The sequence below is a fragment of the Mastomys coucha genome, unplaced genomic scaffold, assembly GCF_008632895.1.
Source record: "Mastomys coucha isolate ucsf_1 unplaced genomic scaffold, UCSF_Mcou_1 pScaffold14, whole genome shotgun sequence".
NCBI lineage: Eukaryota > Metazoa > Chordata > Mammalia > Rodentia > Muridae > Mastomys > Mastomys coucha.
Window position 1 is genome coordinate 68,615,251 of NW_022196896.1, and position 24,393 is coordinate 68,639,643.

Consider the following 24,393-nt stretch of genomic DNA (forward strand, 5'->3'; position numbering starts at 1 on the left):
AGACTCTGAAAAAAAATAGACAGGTGTGCAAAGAGTCCTCAGCATTGCAATACAAGCAGATTCTTACAGTCTGTTCCCCACAAGGCAACTCTGCTTTGCTTGTTCTCAGACCTCCCAGGGTGAGGACAGTGGGCTTTGTGGGGTCCTGGCTCTGGATGCTCAGGAGACTCTGTTAGGTTGAGATGACACTTTCTCTTACAGTCCTTGTCATCCATATCTCTATAGATTCCTTCAAGGGCTACCACAGGGTGGCAAGCATGTCAGATGTCAGGTTAGAGCTTTCCTATGTGTGTCATCTCATTTTGTACTCAAAACAGTTTTCTGAGATGAAGACCAGCATCACCTCCCAGGAGCAAACTCATTCTCAGAGAAGAAAATGACCCTAGGTTGAAGTACTGAGCCTGAGGCTGACCACAGCCTCAGAAGTACCAAGCTCTTTCTGCTCAGTACCCCTAATGCACTGAAAGAGGCAGCAATCGCTAGGTTACAGATATATGTGAGCCATGGTGGGAATATGTGCAGAGAAAGTCATAGGAGAAAATTCTGTTATGTTAACATCACCTGGTGTGTGCACACAAACCCACTTATACACCCATACTTTGATATAGTCTATTTTAATGTTCTATTTCTTTAAAGGATTTCTGTTGAGGCAAGGCACAAGTACACTCATTGGCTTGGAACAAGACTGTCAATATCTTTGTGTTCTTTCTGGGTCAATGAGAGATCTTCAGGGATGAGAGTCTTCATGGAGTTGTTGCCTCCATTGGTAGCATTGCTTTCTGGGATCTTCTGAATCACCTACCCAAGGTTGAGTAAAGTGACCTATTTTTATAATGAGTATAGGGAATTTGTTGTAAAATAATGGGGAAATATGATACAGAGTACAAGTGAATGAACAGTGTAGTATGATCACTACTGTTCTTGAGGGTTATGCATTCTATGTAGCTATACAGAGTATACGTTTAGACATCTGGCAGCTCAGTAGCTCCATTTGCTCTAGTGTCACCACAAAGGAGACTGGAGCTTTCAGTTCTTGAGCTATGACATCACTGACAGAGCTTCCCAGCTTCCTGTTGTGTGTACAGGCTATTGCTGATCACATTCCACATATGCAATACTCTCATTTCCATGACAGTCGTACTATAGTATTAAGACTCAGATTGGCTTGAACTCCCCACCCTAAACGTGGGAGGACACAACATATCCTCTGTGTACTGTGGGGAGGGATGTCCCCCTGATTTTATCGTGTCTCTTCAGTGTCTGGAACATTTGTACCGAGCCATTCAAGTTGCTCCTTACACATTTGGGGATAAAATATGATAGGAAGCAATTTTACCACCTGGATTTCTACTCCTGCAGTGGTCTAGGGCAGAATACATGTAGATATAGACCAGGAGGGGCTAGAGACTTTCCTGTGAGTCCAAGATCTAATGATTACATGGCCATCATCACCCTAGGCTCTCCCAATTGTACAGTGGGCAATACCAAGGGTCTTCCCTCTTCCTCCTGGAACAGATGCCTTCACCTCTGAGTACCAGACACAAATAGAGTCATATCACCCAAGTGGGTTGAGGAGCTAGATCACTGGCAAAGGACCACATTCCCCAGCACAAGTTCTCAAGAGCTTGTAATACAAAACAATCTCCTGCCCCAGACATCACGGGCTGGGCACAATTATAGAATGCAACTGGTATGACTTCATAGAAAGATACTAACTCCAGGCAGGGCACATCAGACAGCTTAATTTTTCAGTCATTAGTCTCATCAAACATAAAAATATATGCTTACAGTCAGAACATCACATATGAAAAGAAAATTACTATGAAATAAGTACCATCAGTCATAGAATATATGCATAGATGATTGGCATTAACACATTAGTAGAGTTATCAGTAGTAATTTTGGTCCATTTGGGGTTGAGACTCAATCAAGAAAAAATAGAAAATTATCAACTACCTACATTATATGCTTTTGTACTCACACTGCTTTTTCTGTTGTTTTGCTTTGTTTTGTTTTGTTATGTTATGTTATGTTATGTTTTGTTTGAAACAAGGTCTCACTATGGAGCATTTGCCTGGCCCAGTATTCACTTTGTAGACAAGGCAGATCTTACATTCATAGAGCTCTGACTACCACTGCTTCCTGAGTGATGGGATTAAAGACAGGTATAATATGAATGGATATTTGGTGTTTAATATTACAGAGAAGCTTGCTCTTTTGACTTGTAAAAAATTGGAAGAGGAAACTATATTTATCTGTCTGCTGACTTGCAGTTAATTGTCTACAAACCAGCAACAGCCCCAGGCAACATGCTATGCCGAACAGCACCACCATAGGACTTTCATGTCCTATGACATGGCATTAGCAACAACACTACAGTAAACATGTAGGACTTAAGACACAGTGGACAGATAGATAATATTGTCCACAGAATCTACAGTTAGCAAGCTCTTTGTGGAAGTGACTATGAATATAAGATATGAATGATGGTTGATGAATCTAAAGTATGAAGGATGGGACACCAACTAGTATCTGGGCAAAGACCACTCAAAGTGGAAGGAAGAGCTTACACAAAGATGCTGAGGCAGGAAATGTACAGAACAGCATCGATGACCCCGATGAGCACAATGAAGCAGCCAGATGGAGGCAAACGTTGCTGAGTTCAGAATGCTCAGGTAGAGTATGCATTTAACTGAAGGATATTAAGAAGTGCTTGGGACTCTTTCGACAGGCATCCCTTGCTCTTTAATGGGTGAGTGAAATATGGGGGACAAAAATAGAAGCAGAGAGATTCCCATGGGTGCTTGTGCATGAGGGTAAGGCATAAGGGTTCCAATGGGGAAGAAGGGGCTCAGTCAACAGGTGGTAGGAGCCATGCATCAGCTACTTTGAGTATGGTGAACATGGCAAGCTAAGTAACCCTCTAGTGAAGGTGCATTTTAGGGTTCAGTATTTATACCATGCTAGTGCACACAGACCAATCTTTCCCATTATAAGCTAGAGGATCATGTGATCAAACTCATTCTGATGACCACGGAAGGAGTGGCCATAGTTCTCCATATCATACTAACATTTCTTTTGTGTTCCAGTGTGGGCACAGCAGTTGACCATGATCACCCCACTCCTTCCCATATTTCTTTCACCACTGTTTCTCTAAACAACACAAGACACACATGCCCATGCATGCACACATATGTCCATGCACACACACACAAATTTACACTGACATCCTTCAACAAGAAGAATATATCCATGAAATAAATCTGGAGAGAAATCTTAATGAGTTATGAATAGCCTTTCAAGTAAGATATCTCTTCTCTTCCAGATGACAGCTTTTATGTTGCTGGACCTATTATCAAAAATTAAACATTATTTATTTGCATCTGGGTGTTTTTATGTGTGTATGTTTGTGTACCACATACACGGATGGTACTCTCAGGGGCCAGAAGACAGCATTTGGTGCTGTGGAAATGGAGTTATAAATTTTTATCAGCTACCATGCGGGTGCTGGGAACAAAACCCTGGTCCTTGAGAGAGTAGCCTGTGCTCTTAGTGAACGAACTGTCTCTCCAGCAGTTCCCATCATCAAATTTTAAGATCTATTTCCCTCTCCATACATCAGAATTTCTTGAAGGACAAATTCCTCCAGCCTGATACACTATTATAGCTGTCTTCAAAAACAGGTTATGCATGACATGATTTATTATTTATCATAACTTGTCATGATAATTTAAATATTGCTTAAATCATGCTGCTAATCCAAGTAACACATTATGTTGCCTTTGAATGCAGCATTACTTATGGATCTACAAATGAGCAGTCTCGATGTTGAAACATTTGAGTTCATTTTCTTTTCAACAAAGTAATGTTTCAACCAGTAGTATTATTTATATACAATATGGCCAATTGATCATGTGATCATGTTCTAAAATTATATTAGAAATTGGGGTCTGTGAGGAGCACAGCAAAAAAAAAAAGAAAAGAAAAAGAAAAAGAAAAAACAAAAAAAAGAAAAAAAAGCCAATCTGATCTGGTTTTTTTTTTGACCTCATTCCATGTATGTTCTATCAGCCTAAGTTTGCCTAGCGGTAGGATGTAGATTGTGAGACCTCTCTCAAGTATTGTGGGGGAATATGTATAAACAGTGCAATACCTGACATAGAGTTTTGATCTCATGATTTCATGTAAAATATTAGGCTAAATAATAATAGAAGAGAAAAGTTGGTATCATTCAGTCCTTATTCAGTTATCCCTACAGTCATGTAGAAGATCCCAAGAATCCTATAAATCTGTCCAGAAGCTACCTGCAAATGAATGAACTTAATATAAAAACAACAACCCATCAGCTCCTGTCGCCATTGCATATCGATGACGTAATTTCATCCTTGTGCAGACTGTGAGGCAAGCAGGTGGGTACTGACACCAGCCTGCTGGTTCAAAGAAAGAAGACTTTATTATTCATGGCAGAAGCAATAGCCAAAATATTGTGTCAATTTCCCTTAGCCCTTGGTTCCATGAAAGTGGCACAAAGGGCTCATGAAGGACAGGTGTCTGTGTAATAGCCTGCTTTACAGGAGGGTTATGGAGCTTAGGAATTTATCACTGTCTATGAAGGGTGATGTTATTTTATTTCTCAAGATTGTTCTTTGCTCACACCCTCAAGAATGCTCCTGGTAAAAGTCTCTGTATATTCACAGGAGCGTGGGGATGCTTAGGAACCATTTACCCTTAGTGATAAGTATTTGATGGTGTTGCCTGCCAAACTGAAGTGATGGTGCTTGCTATCAAATAGATGTTGTGAGGCCCCTACCCTGTGGTTTCTTCTGCTAAATAAACTACAGTATTTAATTAACATTACCAACTGGGTAGGATTCCACAGACATCAGGATATTTAACATAGTCCTAGATAAAATGAGTAAAAAGATCCAATTTTTTAAAAGAAAGAAAATTCTGTGGAAACAGTTTAAGATGTGAAGAGAAAAGTGAAATTTATTTCTCAGTGTTTTAAACTGCGCAATCAGAGTTAATTTAGCAATGAACAACTACAGGATTATTGAGTCTGTGTGGGGCGGGGTGGGGGAGAAATAATTTTTCTATAGCTATGTAAGGTTTGTGATCCAGAATTTATGATGGAGGCCTGGGAGATAGGAGATTCCCGACTGTGGAGTCATCTGAAATAGACTCCTTTTAAAGAATGAGATGGGAAGAAATTACTCATAATGAGGGAAGAAGAAGAGGAGGAGGAGGAAGAAGAGGAGTGAGAAGGGGAGGAAGAAGAAGGGTAAGGAGGAAAGAAGAGGACAAAGAAGAGGAGGAGGGGGAGAAGGAAGAAAAAAGGGGGAGAAGAAGGGGAAGGGGAGGAAGAAGAAGATGAAGAGGAAGAGGAAGAAGAAGAAAAAGAGTGTTTTGAGGGCAGAGCCTAGACCACAACATTAACTGGTAAATTGTTGAGGAAGCTGGATAATCCCAGGAGAGTAAACACAGTGGTTGGTGATGAATGAAGTGTAGGGGCAGGGAGGCAGAATCCAAGGGGTGAGGGAATTTACAGAAAGCAGTCCATGACCTGAGAAAAAAGCAACAGCATCCTGAGTGAGGAGTGCCTACGCTCACAGGAGCTCTATGATGAGGGTGACCCTGTGACTAACCCGATCCAAAAGAGAGACACTAGGGGCAAACAATCTGCCAAGAGAAGGATGACAGGCAAGGGACACTTGACAAATGTGACTCTCATTCCAGTTTTTGTAAGATGAGAGCTTCAGCCACACATTTGATTGTAGAAAATGTTTCTTTCAGTGTGCTTACAGCCATCCAAAGACAGACTTCTGGTATACCCCTCTATTACTCACAGTACCTTATCCACTTGAACTTCAAACGGTCTCTTACAGGATCTGAAACTCCCCTTGTTTTGGGGTAAGCTGGAGGCCAGAAATCCCAGCAATCCTTCTGTCTCAACTCCCTCAAGCACATCACTATTATTGATGTATGTGGATATGCCTGACTGTTTCTATGGAATCTGAGGATCTGAATTCAGCTCTTTATGCTTGTGTAGCAAGAATTATTACCCACTGAACCATCTCCCCAGGCAAACAATGATAGTTTTCATACATACATTTCTTGCAAGTATTCTAGGGAAATCCTTGCTAACTCAGCATGGAAATATTAGAAACCCCTCTTTGTCAGTGTTAATTACACAAATAAGAACTTCTTTTTTTTCCTGCAAATGGACCAAAAGAATGCTTATTTTAACCTTACAGCAGGTTGGGTTTTTCTCTTCTTCTCTCTCATTGGTGGCATGGAGCAGAGACAGAACAGAGTAGGAATGTTACTCCCAGTAATTCTCTATTCTTCCTGTTAGATGACTCTGAGGAGGACCCCAATTTGTGGTGCTGTATTTGTTGTGCCAAACTTGGGTGACAAGTGAGGATTTATTTGCGCTTCACAAGATTTTTTTTTTCATATTTTGTTGCAAGACTCTGGATTACATTTTAACTTTTTCATCCTCCACAGATAGTAACAAGCTATCTTATTCTTAGAAGTCCTAGCCAATGGCTTCCTGGGTAACCTAAATTAGAAATTTTCCAAAGTGATAAAATAGGTGTCCCATCAGAGGTATCGTCTCTCTGTCCTTCCAAACCAGAGGCTTTGGCTCACGTCATAAAATATCCTGATTGGTCAGTCAAGGCATGCACACATGCCACATGCTCTCCTTCCAAATAGATACCTGAGAAAGGACGAAGTGAGGGAGGGAGAGAAACGGATCAGTGTCTCACAAGTGATTTCTATTTGGCAACTGAAAGAAGTTCCCAGAGATGAACACATAGTTAAAGGAATGTGATTTTAATTAAGACACACAATTTTTCAGTTATTAATTGTGAATTTAGATGTTATACTTTAAGAACTTGAGTTGATCTGAGTTTCCACACTCGCTTCCTGGATTGGGTCCGTGTGATTTCTCCATTCAGCTCATTGACTTTCAGCCTGTCCGGCCAGTAGGAATGAACATCAGGATGTGGAGATACCCCATTCCTACTTTCATATACCGTGGTTCCAAATAGAGGATTCTCCTTTAACTTATTGAGTAAATGCTGAAAGGGGGAAGGGATGTGTGTCATTCATGTCTTCAGAATATTTTAGACGTCTTCAAGGTTGAGAATTACACTGGCTTACTTGTTTTTATCTTGGGCTCCTAGCATTCAGTCTGCAGATCTATGGGACATGAAACTCAGTGAGGTCATCATCTCTGAAACTCACAATCATGTTCATTTGCTTTGCATACATTAAAAATTGCAGAATGTGTTGATTGGGAATCTGTTATTAGCTCCTGGGTGATTTCCAAGTGGCAGACTGAAACATAAATATAACACAAGAGATGTCTCCTACCAAATTTAGTTAAAAAGTGTTTTCACTTAAGAAAGTAAAAAAAAGAAAGAAAGAAAGAAAGAAAGGCAGAAAGAAAGAAAGAAGAAAACATGCTAGAAAAATGCTCTTACTGTATTGATGGAACAAAACTTTGAAAAGGGACATATGCACATAGAGGTATTATGAAGTGTGGGGCCAGGAAGGCAGAAGCCAAGGGGTGAGAGAGAAAAAACACATTCCTTTTTAATTAATAAATGTATTTATTTACTTTACATACTGATAGCAGCTTCCCCTCCCTCACCTTCCCCCAGCTATTCCCCCTTCCCCTCCCCCTATTCATTCCTCTTCCTTTCTCTTCTGAAAAGGGGAGGTTTCTTGTCAATATCAACCTGCCTTGGCATATCAAGTGGCAGTAAGACCAGGAACATCGTCCCCTGTTGAGGCTAGACAAGGCAGCCCAGTTAGGGGGAAAAATAAAACAAAGGCAGGCCACAGAGTCAGACAGCTCCTGCTCCTGTTGGGAATATCACATGAAGCTCAAGCTATACAACTGTTGCATTTGTTTAGAGGGCTTAAGTCAGTCCCATGCATGCTCTTTGGTTGGTGGTTCAGGCTCTGTGAGCTCCTATAGGCTCAAGTTAGTTGACTCTGTGGGTTTTCTCTTTGTGTCCTTGACCCCTCTAGCTCGGATTGTCCCCACTCTTGTGTAGGATTCCCCCAAGCCCTGTCTAATATTTGCTCTAGGTCTCTGCACCTGTTTCCATCAGTTGCTCGGTGAAGCCTCTCAGATGACAGTTGTACTAGGCTCCTATCTGCAAGTAAAACAGAGTATCATTTACAGGGTCAGAGGTGGACTCCCTTTCACGTCATGGGCCTCAAGCTAGACGAGTCATTGGTTGGACATTCCCTCAATTTCTGTCAGAACAATTTGAAAAGAGTAAAAGGCAAGCTAAGAGTGATGCAGTTTTTAGCAATTGAGAGGCTGAGGCAGGAGGATTGATAGCAATGTAATGGCTAGCCCAGGTTACATAGTGAGTTCCAAGATGTTGATCTAAATACAGGTGAAAGGTGAGATGGAAATCAAATGACATACAATATACTTAAACATAACCCCTCCTCTTGCCAAGAAAGCAATCCATCTCATGTATGCAGCATTCATGCTGTGTCCCCAAGCAAGAATCTGGTGCTCTTCCCACATACTGCCTCTCCTGCCTCTTTTGGTGCCAGTATCACACTTTATGTGTGTCCTATCTGATAGGTTGTGTTGTGTCTGAAAGTTCCCCTTTATTTTAATTTTTGAAAAAATAATTCTGGTCACCTTTTCTGTTGTTGGCTAATTAGATTGCCCGAGTTCTGTTTCACATCTGAACATTACATTATCATGTTGTGTTGTGTGTAAGCATTAGTTAAGAAAAGTTGTTATAATAATCTATTTATCCTATTTAAAAATTTAAATGTACTTTTAGATTTCAAATCTTTCTAATATTCTTCAGTTAAGTTTTATCATTCTCCATATAAGAGTTTTATGCAATTGTCATAAGGCTGCATGTATATGACTATAAAAGCATAGACTGTATCTAATATGAATGTAATATGTACATAGTTTCTCCAAGTGTATATACAATATTATATAGTAGTATATATTAGTTACTCAAGCATACCTTGTAGCCATAATAAGAATGTGATGTAATGCCTAATAAAATAAACCTTGCTATTATGTGATTATCATTTATACTCTTTAAGGGATGAATTGTGCCTGTTGTTTTTCTACTAGTTACTTTCTTACTGTTTCCATAGGGAAGGGATCTCTTAGGTTTTAGAACAAGATACAAACTGTCCATCAACAACAACTTCTTGCCACTCTGTTGTCAGCACACCCAAGTGCCCTCTGCCCTGTACCTCTAATGGAGATGCCTTTGATGTTTCATTATGGAGTAAGGTGTTGACTATGGAATTTTACAGAGATCTTTGTTCAGAGTATGGAGTTTCCTTTATTCCCCTACTTTACTCAGGAGCTTGTAATTTTCTCAGGTTAACCCCTGAGTGTGCTCAGCTTCTTACAATTATTTTCCAATACTTTCCATTTTTAGCATCTGTTTTATGTTGAAAGTGGTCTTATGAGAATCAGACATCTGTGAAAAAGAAAGATAAGAATAACAACATTTTGCATTTACTATCTTAACCCTTAGCAACAGTCTAGCTTTTGTTGGTGGTCGGCAATTCTTAGGAGATGATAAACTATGGCTCAGCCTTTTTCTTATGAGAAAAACCTTTACTTATGTACATATTTTCGTTCAGGGAATAACCATCCGGCCACTGGTGGAGTTTCTTGATGTTAAGAGATCCAATAAGAAGCAGCAAGCTGTCAGTGAAGAGATCCACTGTCGGGTATGTGCTGACCAGGGACCAGCTTAATAAAGAAAATGTGTACTAATGAGAGAACTGGCATTGTGTTGTCTGTGTTCAACCTGAAGATATTTCTACCAGCTATTTCTTGTCACTTTGAAAATTATGATCAAAATGGGGATGATCAAAGTAATAAAAATATTGCCTTAGGAATTGAAGATAAATGGTTGGCTGACTCTTCCCAGCAAAACCAACTGTGTCCCTGAAGTCAGGCATGATGTGAGTGGCGTGAAAAGGACCATTTGTAAGAAAAAGCCAATGATTAGCCTGTCTTTCCTTCTGTTTTAGTTTTTTGATCATGTGAAGACTGGAATTGAAGATGTTTGTGGACACTGGGGTCACAACTTCTGGAGAGACAAGTAAGAGGCCAATCAACATTCTATCAAAGTAGCTCCTAGTCAATATTAGAAACAAAATACGCAGGTCATATTGGAAACATAATACACTTAATTGTACTATTTTTCAGCTTGGGCATCCTATGTTTTGCTACTGTGTGTCCTCTTATGGTTACTCTTCGCTATAGAGAGGCACAGTGATATCCATACATGATCCCAGAATCCTAGAGTCTAAAGCAGGAGGCTCTACATGAGCTCAAGGGGCAGCTTAGGCAACTTAGTGACTGTGCCAACTATTACAACAACATCTTAGCTACAGCAGAGTTGTAAAATTGTTATAAATGAGGCAGGAGCTCATTTCCCTATATGAATAATGTGAAGCAGGAAACCCTGGCTTAGCAGATGAGAACCTCACTCCATGTTCCCATTAATTGGGCATAGCCTCCATACTTACCCTGGAGGCAGAATTATTCCTTCAATGTCACCTATTTCAGGTGCAAGATAGAAGAAAGACCGTCTTAAGACAAGATATCCTTTGCCATCATTAGCCAGGGTCCTCAGAAGCAGTCAAACAGCTTTTCCATGCAGATTCCATGACTAAGGACCTTTGTGGCCGTTGCTCACTGCAGAGTAACCAAGAGCCCCAGTCAATGAGTTAAAAGCCAAGGATTCAATTATTGTCTATTCTGCCACATTAGGAAGAGGGGCATATCAGAGGCAGAGATTCACAACACCAGGGGATAATAATAAACCTGAAGAAGAAAAAGAAGGATTAATGTACCTAAATGTACCTGTACAATTTATAGAAAGCACACACACACACACACACACACACACACACACATACACAGAGTTACTTCCTTTTGTTGTTGTTTTGTTGCTTTTGTTTGTTTGGTTTTGATTTTGGTTTTTTGAGACAGGATTTTTCTGTATAGCCCTCGCTGTACTAGAACTTGCTCTGTAGACCAAGCTGGCCTTGAACTCACAGAGATCCATCTGCCTCTGCCTCCCAAGTGCTGATATTAAAGATATGTGCCACCACTCTCCAGCCTGGATTTATTTTTGTAATAAAGGCTTTGTGGTGGTCAGATACAATTTAGTACTTGTCTTCATGGTGATTTTAAATTTAGGTGGGACCAGTTGACTAGATAGAGCAATGAGATCAAGAAATGAAGGGATTCTGGCAGTTGCATTTGATACATGGGTCCCAGGAGCCATCCCTCATCATCAAATGGGAGCCCATGGTGGGTATCAGAAACAGCCATGCTGGCAATGTGGCTAATGCTACCAGCAGGCCCCTTTTTGTACAAAATGATCTGTGAGCATTTGTGCACATATTGTTGGCTAGGCCACACTTCTCAAGAAAAAAAAAGCAGCATTTAAGCTGGAACATGAAGTCAGAGGGAGACATTCTAGACTGTATTGAGATAGTTCCTCTTGCTTTTCCTCTCTAACTGGCTCACAGAAATTTTACTTTACTAATCACTCATTGATATAAACTTGGCTGTTTGCTGACCTATGTATTTAAGGTGGAAGGATTTGGATGTTTCTGTTTGCTCACACAATGTAGTATGGTATTGGGCTATATATGATGTATATGTCAGGGCATCAAATTTTATAATAAAGAAAACAAAGAAATTATATAGCAAACAGGTGTGTGTGGAGGAGTTGCGAGTGTGTGTGTATGCGTGTGTGTGTGTTTGTGTGTGTGTGTGTTTGTGTGTGTGTGTATGTGGTGTGTGTGTGTGTGATTGGAAGTGGAGATATGGGAGAGAGCAAGCCTTCAGGAATGCACTGAGTTACAAAGACATTAGTGTCAGAGCAATTACAAAGCTTAAAGTATTGTTCCTGTTCATAGACGTTAGAAGGTCCCCTGAGCTTTGGCTTATTTCATAAACCAAGGAGAAATGTTTTTGTACAGGTAGAGTACCCTGTTAAATACCTGGGAGCACAAGGTAATAAAGCTGACTAAGCCTGTTCCATAAAACTCTGGACAAATGGCCATTTCTCTTGGGAGCATTCTTTTTTATTTCTGGAGGTGAATTAGTTAGCCTTGTTCCCTCTCCAACTGGGTTGTGCAGTCTAGGAATTACCTCACCTAGATGAGCCTCTTTATGTGCCAAACCAATATAACAGACTTTCTTCTTCCCTTTCCCTGTTGTTTTATCTTCACCCTTTCAACTCCCTCACCTCTATTGCTCTATAGACTCCTAGCAGTAGCACTCCACATGGTGAGTGAGAGGCATACTGGCAAGTTTTCTTTCAGTGGTGAAGACTGGGTTTCATGTTCCTCCCATCCTTGTGCATCCAAATACAGAGAATATATAGACATGTGTAGGCACTCACTAGATCAGCAGCCCCTGGGTGAGTTTAGGAACAAGAGGTGACATCCTACTTGGCTTTCTACAGCTGTGATGAAGACCAGGACCCAAAGCAACCTGTGAAGGAAAGGGATTAATTCATCGTATAGCTTCAGTGAACTCTGAGGAAGGAGTCAGGCCAGGAGCTCAAGGCAGGAGCTCAAGGCGTGAGCAGAGACAGAGAGACCTTGGAGAAGCATTGCTTCCTGGCTTGCTCCTAGATCAGCCTGCTTTTCTATACCACCCAGTCAGTAGTACGTGTCTAGGAGTGTCACAACCCACAGTTGACTGTGTTCTACTATATCAATCAATAATCAGGAAAATGGCAGTGTTATGAAGGTACTTTCTCAATTAGGGCTCCTTCTTCCCAGACAGTGCTAGTTTGTGTCAAACTTAAAAAACAACAACAGCAGCAGCAGCAGCAGCAAAAACTCAACCAGTGCCAAGAAGGGGGTAGTGAGGCTGAGATCGTGTGGGTTTGTAGTGGAATCCAGGTGAAGTTCAGAGGAAATCCATGTGTCTCTGAGGTCCATGAATGTCTTGTAGGCAGACCTTTCAAGAAAGCCATAGGTGGACTGTGAGCATGAGCAAGAGGAGCGTTGACATGTCTGGCTTGTTTCTGGAAGCAAATGTTGCTTTTCCATAATGCTGTTCATCAATAACAAATAGTTTTAGTTAATCCACAGCATTTTACAATCCCATGTTCAATTCCCACACAAACTTCAAAAGAGTTTCTTGAGTGTCTACTGCACAATCATCAGGCAAGTGGATACGGGACACTGGGGGCTGACACGAGCTGCTTTCATATCAATTATGAATATCCTCTCAGGTGTGTACAGAGCCATTGACACCACCAAAAAAAAAAAAAAAAAGAATATACCAAAAGAAGTTGTGCTTTGAGCATGTTGGGTATCTTTCCTTTATTCCAAAGTCTCAGTGTTACAGAGCCTCATTGGCCCTAGAAGAAAATTCTTGAGGTGCTTGATTTGATCAGCTGAGAACAGAATGAAAGGTGACACAGCGGTAACATGGCTCCGGTGATATGAAAGGCAACACCTGTGTGGAGCTTGGCAGGGTTGGGGAGAAAGCAGTAAGAAAACAGGCATTCCCCATGCGGGACAGAGAGGCTACCCCTCCCATCTCTGTCACTCTCCCTTTAGTTTATCTCCAGTAAAAATCTAAAGCAATCATAGTCATATGAGAAGTGCTAGAGGCCTTGTATTACTGTGAAGAATCCTGGCTCGGTGAGCCTAGCATGAAATTCAAAATAAACATCGGAAAGAGTAGGCCCAGCCTTCTAATAGTATTGGGCCACTAGCACAGCACATTCAGGGTGGCTCCTTAATTATTCAGAGCCCTCCAGCACTCAGAACAAAGGAGCAGTGCCAAGAATGTGGGTGAGCATTGGTTTCCCTCACAGCATTAGGTGTGCCAGCCAGTAAACCTCTTTGGGTCTACGGTGAATCAATGTTATATACCTATTTCTTTCTCAGCAAATATTTATTGCCTATTGTTCTACTTATACACTGGCATGTGGTGTTGCATAACCACATTCACAAAGCCAGCTGATCAAAATAGCAGTCATTTATTATTAACCTGTGTGAGTCTAGAAGCTCCACGTGGGCTGGACTGGGTTGGGCTCATCTGGGCTGGGCTTGTTCTTGTTCCTGCTGGGTGGAAGATGGTCAGCTGATCCTGCCAGAGCTTGTCTCATATGGTGGAGGTAAAATAAGGACATCATTTATATCCTGTTAACCTTGGTTCATAGACATGATGGTGTGGGTCTAAGGTGGTATGGATGCAGGATCTAGGACTCCATGGTGAGCCTCTTTGGTCATTGTGCCAGTGTTAAGACTTTTTGGCCATTGTGTCAGGAGGAGGCTATTCACCAAAATAAGTAACATTATTGATCACCATGACTGGGAATAGGCAAAGATCATCTTAGACTATAACAGAAAGCTATTGTTGGGTTTTGGTGGATTTAAATACAAGAAGGCCCTGGGGCCAACTGCTGTGTCTATAATAGACAAGCTTAAATTGTGCCTGGCTTAGTTCTCTGCATTGGGAATACAGAGGTGGGAAGAATTCTTCTAATGCCAATTTTACCTTTGACCGCAAGAAACAGACTCTAAGACGAATAAGAAAACTATATACCGTGTGACAGAATGATAGCTGCTGGGTAGAAAACTACATCTGAACAGGGAGAGAGGAGATGGGGTTCAAAGGAGTGGGGAGTTGAACAGGGTGGAAGCAGTTGCCTTTGGAAACATAGCACACAGAGGTCTGGCTCACTGATGATCTTTTGTGATAACTACTGCTGAATGTTACAGAGAGACATAAAGGCTACGTCAGAAAGCATTCCTCCATGTGGTTGCTGGGATTTGAACTCAGTAAGAGCAGTCAATGCTCTTACCCGTTGAGCCATCTTGCCAGCCCCTTTCTGTGTGTCTGAAGACAGCTACAGTGTACTTATTTATAATAATAAATAAACCTTTGGGCCAGAGCTAGCAGGGCCTGAGCGAGCAGGGCCAACCGGAGCAAGCAGAGGTCCTAAATACAATTTCCAGCAACCACATGAAGGCTCACTATCATCTGTAAAGCTACAGTGTACTCATATACATAAAACAAATAAATAAATCTAAAAAAAGAAAGCATTTATAGTAGATGGGACAATGACTATAAAGACCCTCAGAGTATGGGTGCCTGGGGGCAGAGGTAGGAGGGACCCCACATGGGCGGTACTGCCCTGAGGACAGAACCATGCTCCACCTCGAGAGTATAGCATCATGCTAGTATTCAGATGCCATTTCCAGGGACTCTAGTTCCTGTGCTGAGAATATACTACAGGGGCAAGAACACCTAGTAGGTGCCCAAATCAGTATGGGAGTCCAGGAAGAAAAAAAATTATCGCACTAGAGGTGCTGAAAAGTGACCACGTTTTTTTGTATATATTTTGATGGTGATTGCTGACGGAGTGGTATGGAATGTTAGTTGGCCAGGGCTGCCATGACAAAGCTGTACACAGTCGGAGGTTCAAACAGCAAAAATGGGTTGTCTCACTTTTCTGAGGAATATAGAGTCAAACGCAGGATCTTAGTAGGCTCGAGGGCTTTAGGGAAAGCAGGCGTTGCTGTTTGCTTGCACTCTGAGACTCTTCACACTCATGTCTCCTCGAGTGTCTGTGTCTAAGGATGCCCTTCTTATCAGTGTGGCAGTCACACCGAGGGGACCCCACTCTAATGACATCATGTCACCTTAGTCATGTTTGTGAAGACCACATCTCCAAATACCTCAGTCTGACACATTAGGAATCAGGAATTGGACATGGGAACTTTATCCCATATCGTGGACTATAGAAGAGAAAGATTACACAGGATGTCAGAGAGTTTGACCTGGTGGAAGCCAGGGGAGGGGCAGGGAGGTTAGTTCCACTCAGAGTTTGGATGCCCATTAGCTACATCATATATATGTGCATATATAAAAAGCATATATAAAAGCCACACATATGGTAAGACTAGTTCTTTACTTTGTAGTGCTTTTCTTATTTAATGAGGTATTCATTAACTTAAACTCTGACTTTACTTATTTATAGGTTTAAGAAGTTTGATGACAAATACCTTCGGAAGCTTCTGATTCGGGAAAACCAACCCAAGTCCAGCATTGTGTCCTTATATAAAAAGCTTGAGATAAAACATGCCATTGAAATGGCAGAGACGGGAATGATAAGCACTGTCCCCTCGTTTGCATCTCTCAAGTGAGTACCACATTGTTAAGGGAAGTAAATGTAAATAAGTACGCATTGGTATGGTTTCAAGACCTATGGTAGTAGTAGAATTATAGTAACACTGTACTATATACATTATAGTGTGCATATGTATATACTATATACATTTATATATACTATATATGTAAATATTAAATGATATATAATAACACATATCATATTCATACATTGTATAATATATATATTACTATATTATATAACATATACATTATAGTATTTAACATACAATATATGTATATATACTATATACTACATACTACACACTATATATTATATACCATATAACATATAGTATTGTGCATATTATGCAATATGTATAACATATGATATATGCTATCATATATGAAACATACATCATAGTACATATACTGTAAATATTATTACATATTACATACTGTATATACTATATATAATAAAATATAATGACATAGTATAGTATAATAGTATTGTTGATATAAATCCTAGAGTGATGGTTTAAGATTTCAAAACAGAGTTAGATTCTGGTTAAACGCCAGAGCTCTGGGTGTATAGTATGTCTGTCATGTTTATGTTACATTGTGCTGCATGTTTTGTTATATTGGGAATGGAAAGTTCAAAATCACAACCATTTTTAGGGTGTCCGTGCCTTTGTCAAATTAGTTTGGGGAGGTTCAGTACCAGTTGAAAGTGAGTTAAAACTCTCTTAGCCTTGCCAAATGGACTGTTCTCAGAGTGTATTAGATTTGTTCCTGCGGCTGTACCCAGAATGCATCTGTTTCTTTATTGAGTATTCACAGTAGTATACTTAGGCTTGGGGAAACACACATGGTTTCCGGATGCAGTGGTTCCCAGCCATGGCTGAACATTGGAGACCCCTTGGGAGTATAAGAGGCTATAAAAGGCCTGGGTGTCACTCTGTTGGAACTCAATTCAGAATCCCTGAATGGGGCTTAATAAAGTAAATTAGACTACTAATTGGACATGTGTTAATTAAATTTCTATTGAAACTGAAGATTCTGCATTACTTCCTGCTAGGAATAATGAATAGATAATGCTGTGAGTCAGTCTTTTAAAACTAATCACATGAGAACCTAGCTGTGGTAACATGTACCTGCAGTTACAATGTCCCGGGGCCAAGGTCTCAGGTCAGCCTGGGCTACAACACAAGAGATTGGGTATAGGGGAAGCATGACACAATAGTTAAACTTAACAGGAATGATTTTATCACTGAGATAAGTTTTAGAAACTCAATTATTCTAAAACTGAGTACTTTAAAAATATTCAGAATGTTTGGAAATACTGAGCAATTCCTAATTGCTCCTTTTAAACTAAAATCTTACTCTGGAGTAATGATGTCATAATGCTAAAGCACGAATTAATGATTCTAAAATACTTCACAAGGTAAAATACTTTTTCCCCTAACCATTTGCAGTGACTGCCGCGAAGAGAAGATAAGGAAGCTCACACCAGGCGAAATGGACGAAATTAGAGAGATATTATCAAGGAATCTCTATCAAATCCGTCAGCGGGTAGGTAAAATTTATGCCTCAGAATACTTACTTTTGGCTAAAAAACATGCTTTCCAGCTGGGTTCTACGAATAAGTTTCTCTGTAGATATCTATCCTGGTGAGTGTCACGTGGGTCATCCACCTGTGTAATCTCCCAGAATCCCATTCCGGAGACTCCCTGAGTTCTCCCGGACACCTGAGCTGAAGCATCCAAGGACCCGGGGGTTCTGATGCTCTGGTTTCAGAGATAAAGGCTGCTGTGCTGACCAGGTATGGACAAATGAGCTGATTGTTTTATATATTAAAGTACTGTGGGTCTGGGGGCATACATAGAGCAGCAGTAAAGAAGGTGCCCTGCCCTTCAGAGTCTACACCCGTAGACTTAGCTGTCACCATTTCACCCATATATGCCTGACCACCCCTTTCTCTATGGCTCTTTCAAGGGCAGCAGCCTCCTGTGTAAAATGAAACAAAACAGTCATTGTTTCCAGGACAATTTGGGGCTTCTATAGCCAAGCTCCACTTTACCAAACCTGATTCCATCCATCCACCCACTTCAGACTTTCATGGAACAACAGATTCTGTGCTCAAGCCTTGCCCTGCACAGGGTGTACTAACTCTTTATACTTAGATCCAGCTCCTGCTTCCTGTTATCTGGCCTGTAGCCTCCCAGGTTTAGGCTCTTGCCAAGGACCATACTATCCCAGCCCCTATTCTAGATCAGATAACACATGGGGCTTATGCAGTGTGTCTGGTTAAGCATTTGTTTTTATGGTTTTATTAGACTCAAATGTCCAACTAGGTAGTAATCTCCTTGAGGCAGAAGTAGAATCTAAACCTCGTCACCCTTTTATTGGGCCACAGGTCTTAATATATTTCAGAACATGGGTTACTTCCAAGATGTTCATTCTGATTCTATCAGGAAACGAACTTAAGCAGCAACTGTGCTGTATGTGGGATCTGGAGGGCCTTCCTTTGGAGGTGAAAGTTGCTGGTGGTGATAGAACATTTCACTATTACAGCCCTGAAATTAGTCAGAAGGGTTGGTGCCACCAAGTGTCAGCTTGGCTCACGTTTATGACCGCAATCTCTACTCCATAGAGCGTGTGATTGAAAATGATTTTTGTTTTGTTGTCAATCATGGCTGAAGCCTACAAAGCAGACAAGGTGTTTGTGAATTAAATTGCTTTTCTAATTTATGAAGCCCACACCTTTCAGTAAAATAAAGCATACTACTGGCTGACGTACAAAAGAACGAATCCTTTTAAAATCTGAGTGTTAACTTTGAGACTCTGGCTTTCAATTTGGGTTTCATCTTGAAGAGAACCAATTGGTAAAATGTCCCATATGCTTTTGTCACCTCAGACCTTATCATATAACAGACACAACCTGACGGCGGACACGAGTGAGAGGCAAGCCAAGGAGATCCTGATTCGCCGACGCCACAGCCTTCGGGAAAGTCTCAGGAAGGACAACAGCTCGAACCGCGAGCGCAGGGTAACCATTGTCCCCAGAGTCACAGGACTTCCAAGGGCAGAGCCCTCAGCTGTTCCTCTCACCAGCTGACAGGAAGAATCTTTGGCGCTGTTGGTTCAAAGGCTGCCAAGGGCCAATTCCCAGATACCCTGGGATGGAACAAATAATAAAGTCTTTTCTACCATGTACAAAGTCATGCTTGAAAAGCTGAAGCAGGACTGCTTGAGGCCTGCCTAGGCAATATAATGTGAGACATACCTTAGCAAAAAAAAAAAAAAAAAAAAAAAAAAAAAAAAAAAAAGACAAATAATAATTCATTCCTTTTATAGTCTTTCTTTTGCTTTTGTTTCATTTACTTAAAATCTTATGGAACCCAGACTGGCCTTCAACTCCCTATATAACCAAGGGTGCCATTGAATTTCTGATCCTCCTACCTCAGATGTGCAGGGTCTATAGGCCTGTCTGTATTGCTCCACCCATTTTATATTTGAAATCTAGTATTGCCATAAAAATTTAGCTCGAGCAGACGGTTGCTGGCGTTTCTGTCATCTGAATAACGTTTTCTATTTCTTTTACAGGCGTCCACTTCAACCTCTAGATACTTATCCTTACCTAAAAACACAAAGCTTCCTGAGAAGCTCCAGAAGAAGAATAAGGTTCCAAATGCAGGTAAGGATTCTGCCCCGAGCAGAAACACCTTCCGGTCTGTTTACGAATGCTTATGAAATAAAACTTTCTAGTTTTCTTCGTTAAGGATGAGCCCAATCCCTTGTGAACCTCAAGCAGCAACAGGCTGCCCTGAATTACCATTGTGACCTTAGTTGGCAGATGTCTGTGCATATTATAAGTAATCTAATCCTGTGTTTTTTCAGAATGATCCTTTAATTATAGCAAAAGCAAATCCTTTGACTGTGGACTTATTGAGCCATAAATACAAAGTTATAAATTGGAGGATATATAGCATTTGCATTCACACACTAATTTCTAATGTGTTTTCATGGAGTGGATCACAGATTTAACCTCCTTGTTTGATGATATTCTCATGTACACACACAAGCTCTTCTCTGTAAACCACAGCACTACATTAGGATTCCGTTGTGCTAAAATATGAGAGGTAACAATTTTGCAAGCACCTTTGCTTGTTTTTGTTGTTGCTGTTTGTTTTGTTTTTGTTTTTGTTTGTGTTCATTAAGAAGAGGTTACTTGTGGGAATGGAGGGAGAGGCAAGAAACATGAAGCAGGGAAATAGAAGGCAAGATAGTGACTATTTGTAAGTGTCTGTCTTGTTACCCCTGCGTTTGCAGAGAAACATTCCTTTCTAGTCATGTCAGCTGGTAGGCACGGGGTCGTTTCCATCAGTGGTGTGCCTATGAATTCCAGCCCCCGGGCAGGGGTCTAGTGTCTACTCACACTTCTTCCTTGGGCTTCGTAAGTTTATGTTGATGCTTGGGTCCTTCTGCAGGCAGACGGAGCGCAAAGATACATGTGAAATTCCAGATGAAGGGAAGACTCTTAAGTAGCAGAAACTTCTGTCAGGTTGCTTGCCCAGTGTCAGAGACAGAGCTGAGCCCTCTTGAGAGGATCCTGGCAGCAGCCAAAGACAGAGCCAGAGCTTCTCAGATTGAATTTCAGCCCCAATACTTTACTTGCTGATATCTGTTGGACCTACAACCTCACTGTAAAAGTAGGGGCGATGATATCTGGTCAGTGGGAAAATGCATTTAGCAGTTAAAGTAAGTACGTCAAAATTAGCACGGACGGGCTCTTGGTAACATGGAGTTAGAATGAGATTTATGACTTTCCCCTTCCCCATACTCCCGGAGGAGGGGATGGGACGCACTGGGCTTTAGCTGTGATTTGTGCTATCTCTGTTCTGCTCTGCTTGCCCACACTGCCCTTCTCTATTCTGTGACAGATGGGAATAGCAGCGACTCAGACACAGATGCTGGAACCACTGTGCTCAATCTGCAGCCCCGGGCCAGGCGCTTCTTGCCAGATCAGTTCTCAAAGAAAGCCTCCCAGGCCTACAAAATGGAATGGAAGAACGAGGTGGACGTGGGTTCTGCGCGAGTGCCCCCCAGCGTCTCTCCAGCGCCCCGCAGTAAAGAGGGGGGCACCCAAACACCGGGGTTGCTGAGGCAGCCCCTGCTCTCCAAAGACCAACCGTTTTGCCGGGGCCGGGAAGACAGTTTGACTGAAGACGTTCCACCCAAGCCCCCACCAAGGTTGGTGCGACGAGCGTCAGAACCCGGGAACAGGAAAGGCCGCCTCGGCAATGAAAAGCCATGATATGAAGCCAAAGCCGACTTGGGGGTGAATGGGCTAGCATGGCTGTGACTTTGCTACTCAAACCTGATCGACCGTGGAATCCGTTTAAAATCCTCTATCTAGAGGCATTCTTTGGGACTTAGAGTCAAAGCCACTGATTCAAGGGAGGAGCGCTGCTTATGTATCCCGAGAAGAGAAAGGAAGTCCCACAAAATGACTTTTGTGACTTATGGCTAGTAAATGTATTCTTTCAAGGCCTGAAAGAAAAAAAAAAAAAGAAAAACAAACGCGTGCCTTTATTGAACTTGAATGACAGAACTTGAAAATTTTAACGCACCTTTGTTGGTGAAAATTTTAATATATTACAAATATGTCTCAGATTTATTTATGAAAAAAATGTGTTTATCTGTAGTGATCACTTTTTTTTTTTAAGGGAATGACATTAAAAGTGGCGAGAACATTTTTTCCAAGGGGGTGAAGGTCAGCTCCTAGAGGTGGGTCCTAAGTTCCAGATCCTACCATTCCCATGCTGAGCCGATGGACCGCCCGGTGAAGAAGAACACTGTCCCTAGAAGAGGCCTTGGCTGACAGTAATAGGGCACAGGTTGGAATTGGTAGGCCGATGAAATGGTGTGACTATCAGAGTGTGGGTGGGAAGTCCCTGTACAACTTTAAAACAATGAAGTTCAGACTGCTCTTGGTCCATTCGTGTGTTTTCCATGGCTTTGGAGTACCATGTAATCTTCACCTGCCACCTCATCCCCCACCCCCACCCCCCTTTTTGTCTAGGTACAGAAAGCTTCACTTGGGCAGAATCAGCCCATCATGTTTAAAGACTTGGTGGCAGCTTCCAAGAAGTCCTACCAGTGAGGACCTCTTGTGGCCAGTGTGGACATGGCAGCCACTAGCGACCGCTTATGTTTTCTGTTGTGTGGTGCTGGGAGGAAAGGGCGGTGGTTCCTTTCATTAGGGATCCATGACCATCTGCTTTAATAAAATTGTCCTGTAGTGCATTCAGAGCTGCAAGCTAGGAAGGATCAAGGCTCGTACAAACCGCCTTCCAGCATTGAAGGGAATGGTGAGTCTTTGGGGACTGACTTTGGATGAGGAAGCACTTTGGAGGACCCCCCCCTACTTTTTGCACTAGTCCTTAATTTGTTACCTCTTTCACCTTTGATCACGTAGTGACTCAAATTTGTCATTAAAAATTAGATTCTATTCTCTTGAATACTTCTTAGGAGTATGGCAGAGAGAAACAGTGGGACGCAATCACTAAAGATTCATATTTAAACCAATGTCTCTTAAGCTGCAGATTTATTATTAAAGATTCATATTTAAACCAATGTCTCTTGAGCTGAAGATTTATTGACTTTCTCACGAGTTTTCTGAATGTATTCTTTAACACTTTCCTGGGTTTACGTTTTAAATGAAGCCAGTACTATAGTTGTTACCAGGGATCTCAGTTAGCCACGACAAAGGATACAAAGTAGCTTGGGAAGACCCTTTGCTTATGATAACCCACTCTGACTTAAAAGTCATTGAGGCAGAAGGCTGTCATTATTGGTGATTGCTATGGGAAGCTCCAGCCCACTGCGACCCACACCATGCTGAGTAGGTGAGCCTTGGCTGCATAAGAAAGCAAGTTAAGCCCGGGAAAGTGGTGGTGCAAGCCTTTAATCCCAGCACTTGGGAGGCAGAAGCAGGTGGATTTCTGAGTTCGAGGCCAGCCTGGTCTACAGAGTGAGTTCCAGGACAGCCAGGGCTATACAGAGAAACCCTGTCTCAAGAAAACAAACAAAACACAACAAACAAACAAACAAACAAACAAACAAAAGAAACAAGTTAAGCATGAACCTGAAAAGTAAGCCTGTAACTTCCCCACTTTGTTTATGCTTCAGTTCTTGCCCTGACTACCCTCGGGGATGGACTGTGACCTGGAAGTAGAAGATAAAATAACAATCTTCTCAGACATGGCTGGCCTCATGCCAGTCTGATCAAGGCCATCCTTCAATTGAGATTCCTTCTTCCCAGGTGAATCTAAGTTGTGTCAAGTTGACAACAAGCCTAATCAGGACAGAGGATAAGAACCTGCCTGGGTGAGCGTTGGAACAGCTCTGTGGCCCCTTCACTACAATGAATGTGGGTTTTCTTGTGTTCTTGTCTGAAGAGGCTGCTAGGCCATCATCACCTGAGCCTAAAAATAATGCACACACACTTAGAGCATGTCCTATCCTAGCAGTCCAAGATGGATCCATGGGAAGCCATGTAAAGCACAATTGGAAAGCTACATGCCTAGAACTCTGTGCCAAAACCAAACAAATAATCTCCATTTTAAATGACTATATGTTTATAAACCATGTATTCCTTCTGAGAAGAAATCAAAATTTTTAGAGGTATTTTTACTATAGAAATAGAACTCATAAAATGCTATGATGTTTATTTTCCAAAACACATCGTCACCATGCATACTAATAATAATTTGTGACTTCTGGCAAGGAAGACAAGTTGAAAATAACCTTCATATAATTTTACTGGTTTTGTACATTAATAAATATTATCAAGAATAATAACTTTCTGAAATTGAAGGAAAAATCATGAACCAGCATACTGTGACATTTCAGGCTAAATCGACACAAATTCAGCTTTCACTAAGGAAGAGATCATAATAAATATGTGACGCTATAAATTTTAGAAAAGGAATGCCTATGTAGTTTTATCTTAATTATCAGTTAATTTTTTAATTTGATGACAAAGTTAATAAAATAAATTTGATGCTAGCCTTTTCTCTGTTGTTGCTTCTTCTGATGATTACTTGATTCCAGTTACAATAGACATGAAACCCTTCAAGAGCAGTAGCATGGTAAACTTCTGTGTCCTTGGTAAATGACTCCTCTTGTCCAAACATCACCTAGCCCAT

At 41.3% G+C, this 24,393-nt stretch overlaps 1 protein-coding gene across 1 annotated transcript in view; it reads left to right on the plus strand.

Annotated features, from left to right (window-relative positions):
• Slc9a2 (solute carrier family 9 member A2) overlaps positions 1–22,819 on the plus strand; it is an 84,092-nt gene extending 61,273 nt beyond the window's left edge. Inside the window, exons 6-12 of the mRNA XM_031367340.1 lie at positions 9,658–9,747; positions 10,054–10,124; positions 16,053–16,214; positions 17,656–17,752; positions 19,098–19,229; positions 19,787–19,877; positions 21,124–22,819. Of these exons, the coding sequence (XP_031223200.1) occupies positions 9,658–9,747; positions 10,054–10,124; positions 16,053–16,214; positions 17,656–17,752; positions 19,098–19,229; positions 19,787–19,877; positions 21,124–21,497 (1,017 nt within the window). The 3' untranslated portion in view covers positions 21,498–22,819. The remainder of the gene's footprint in view (positions 1–9,657; positions 9,748–10,053; positions 10,125–16,052; positions 16,215–17,655; positions 17,753–19,097; positions 19,230–19,786; positions 19,878–21,123) is intronic.
• Positions 22,820–24,393: the final 1,574 nt, after the last annotated feature.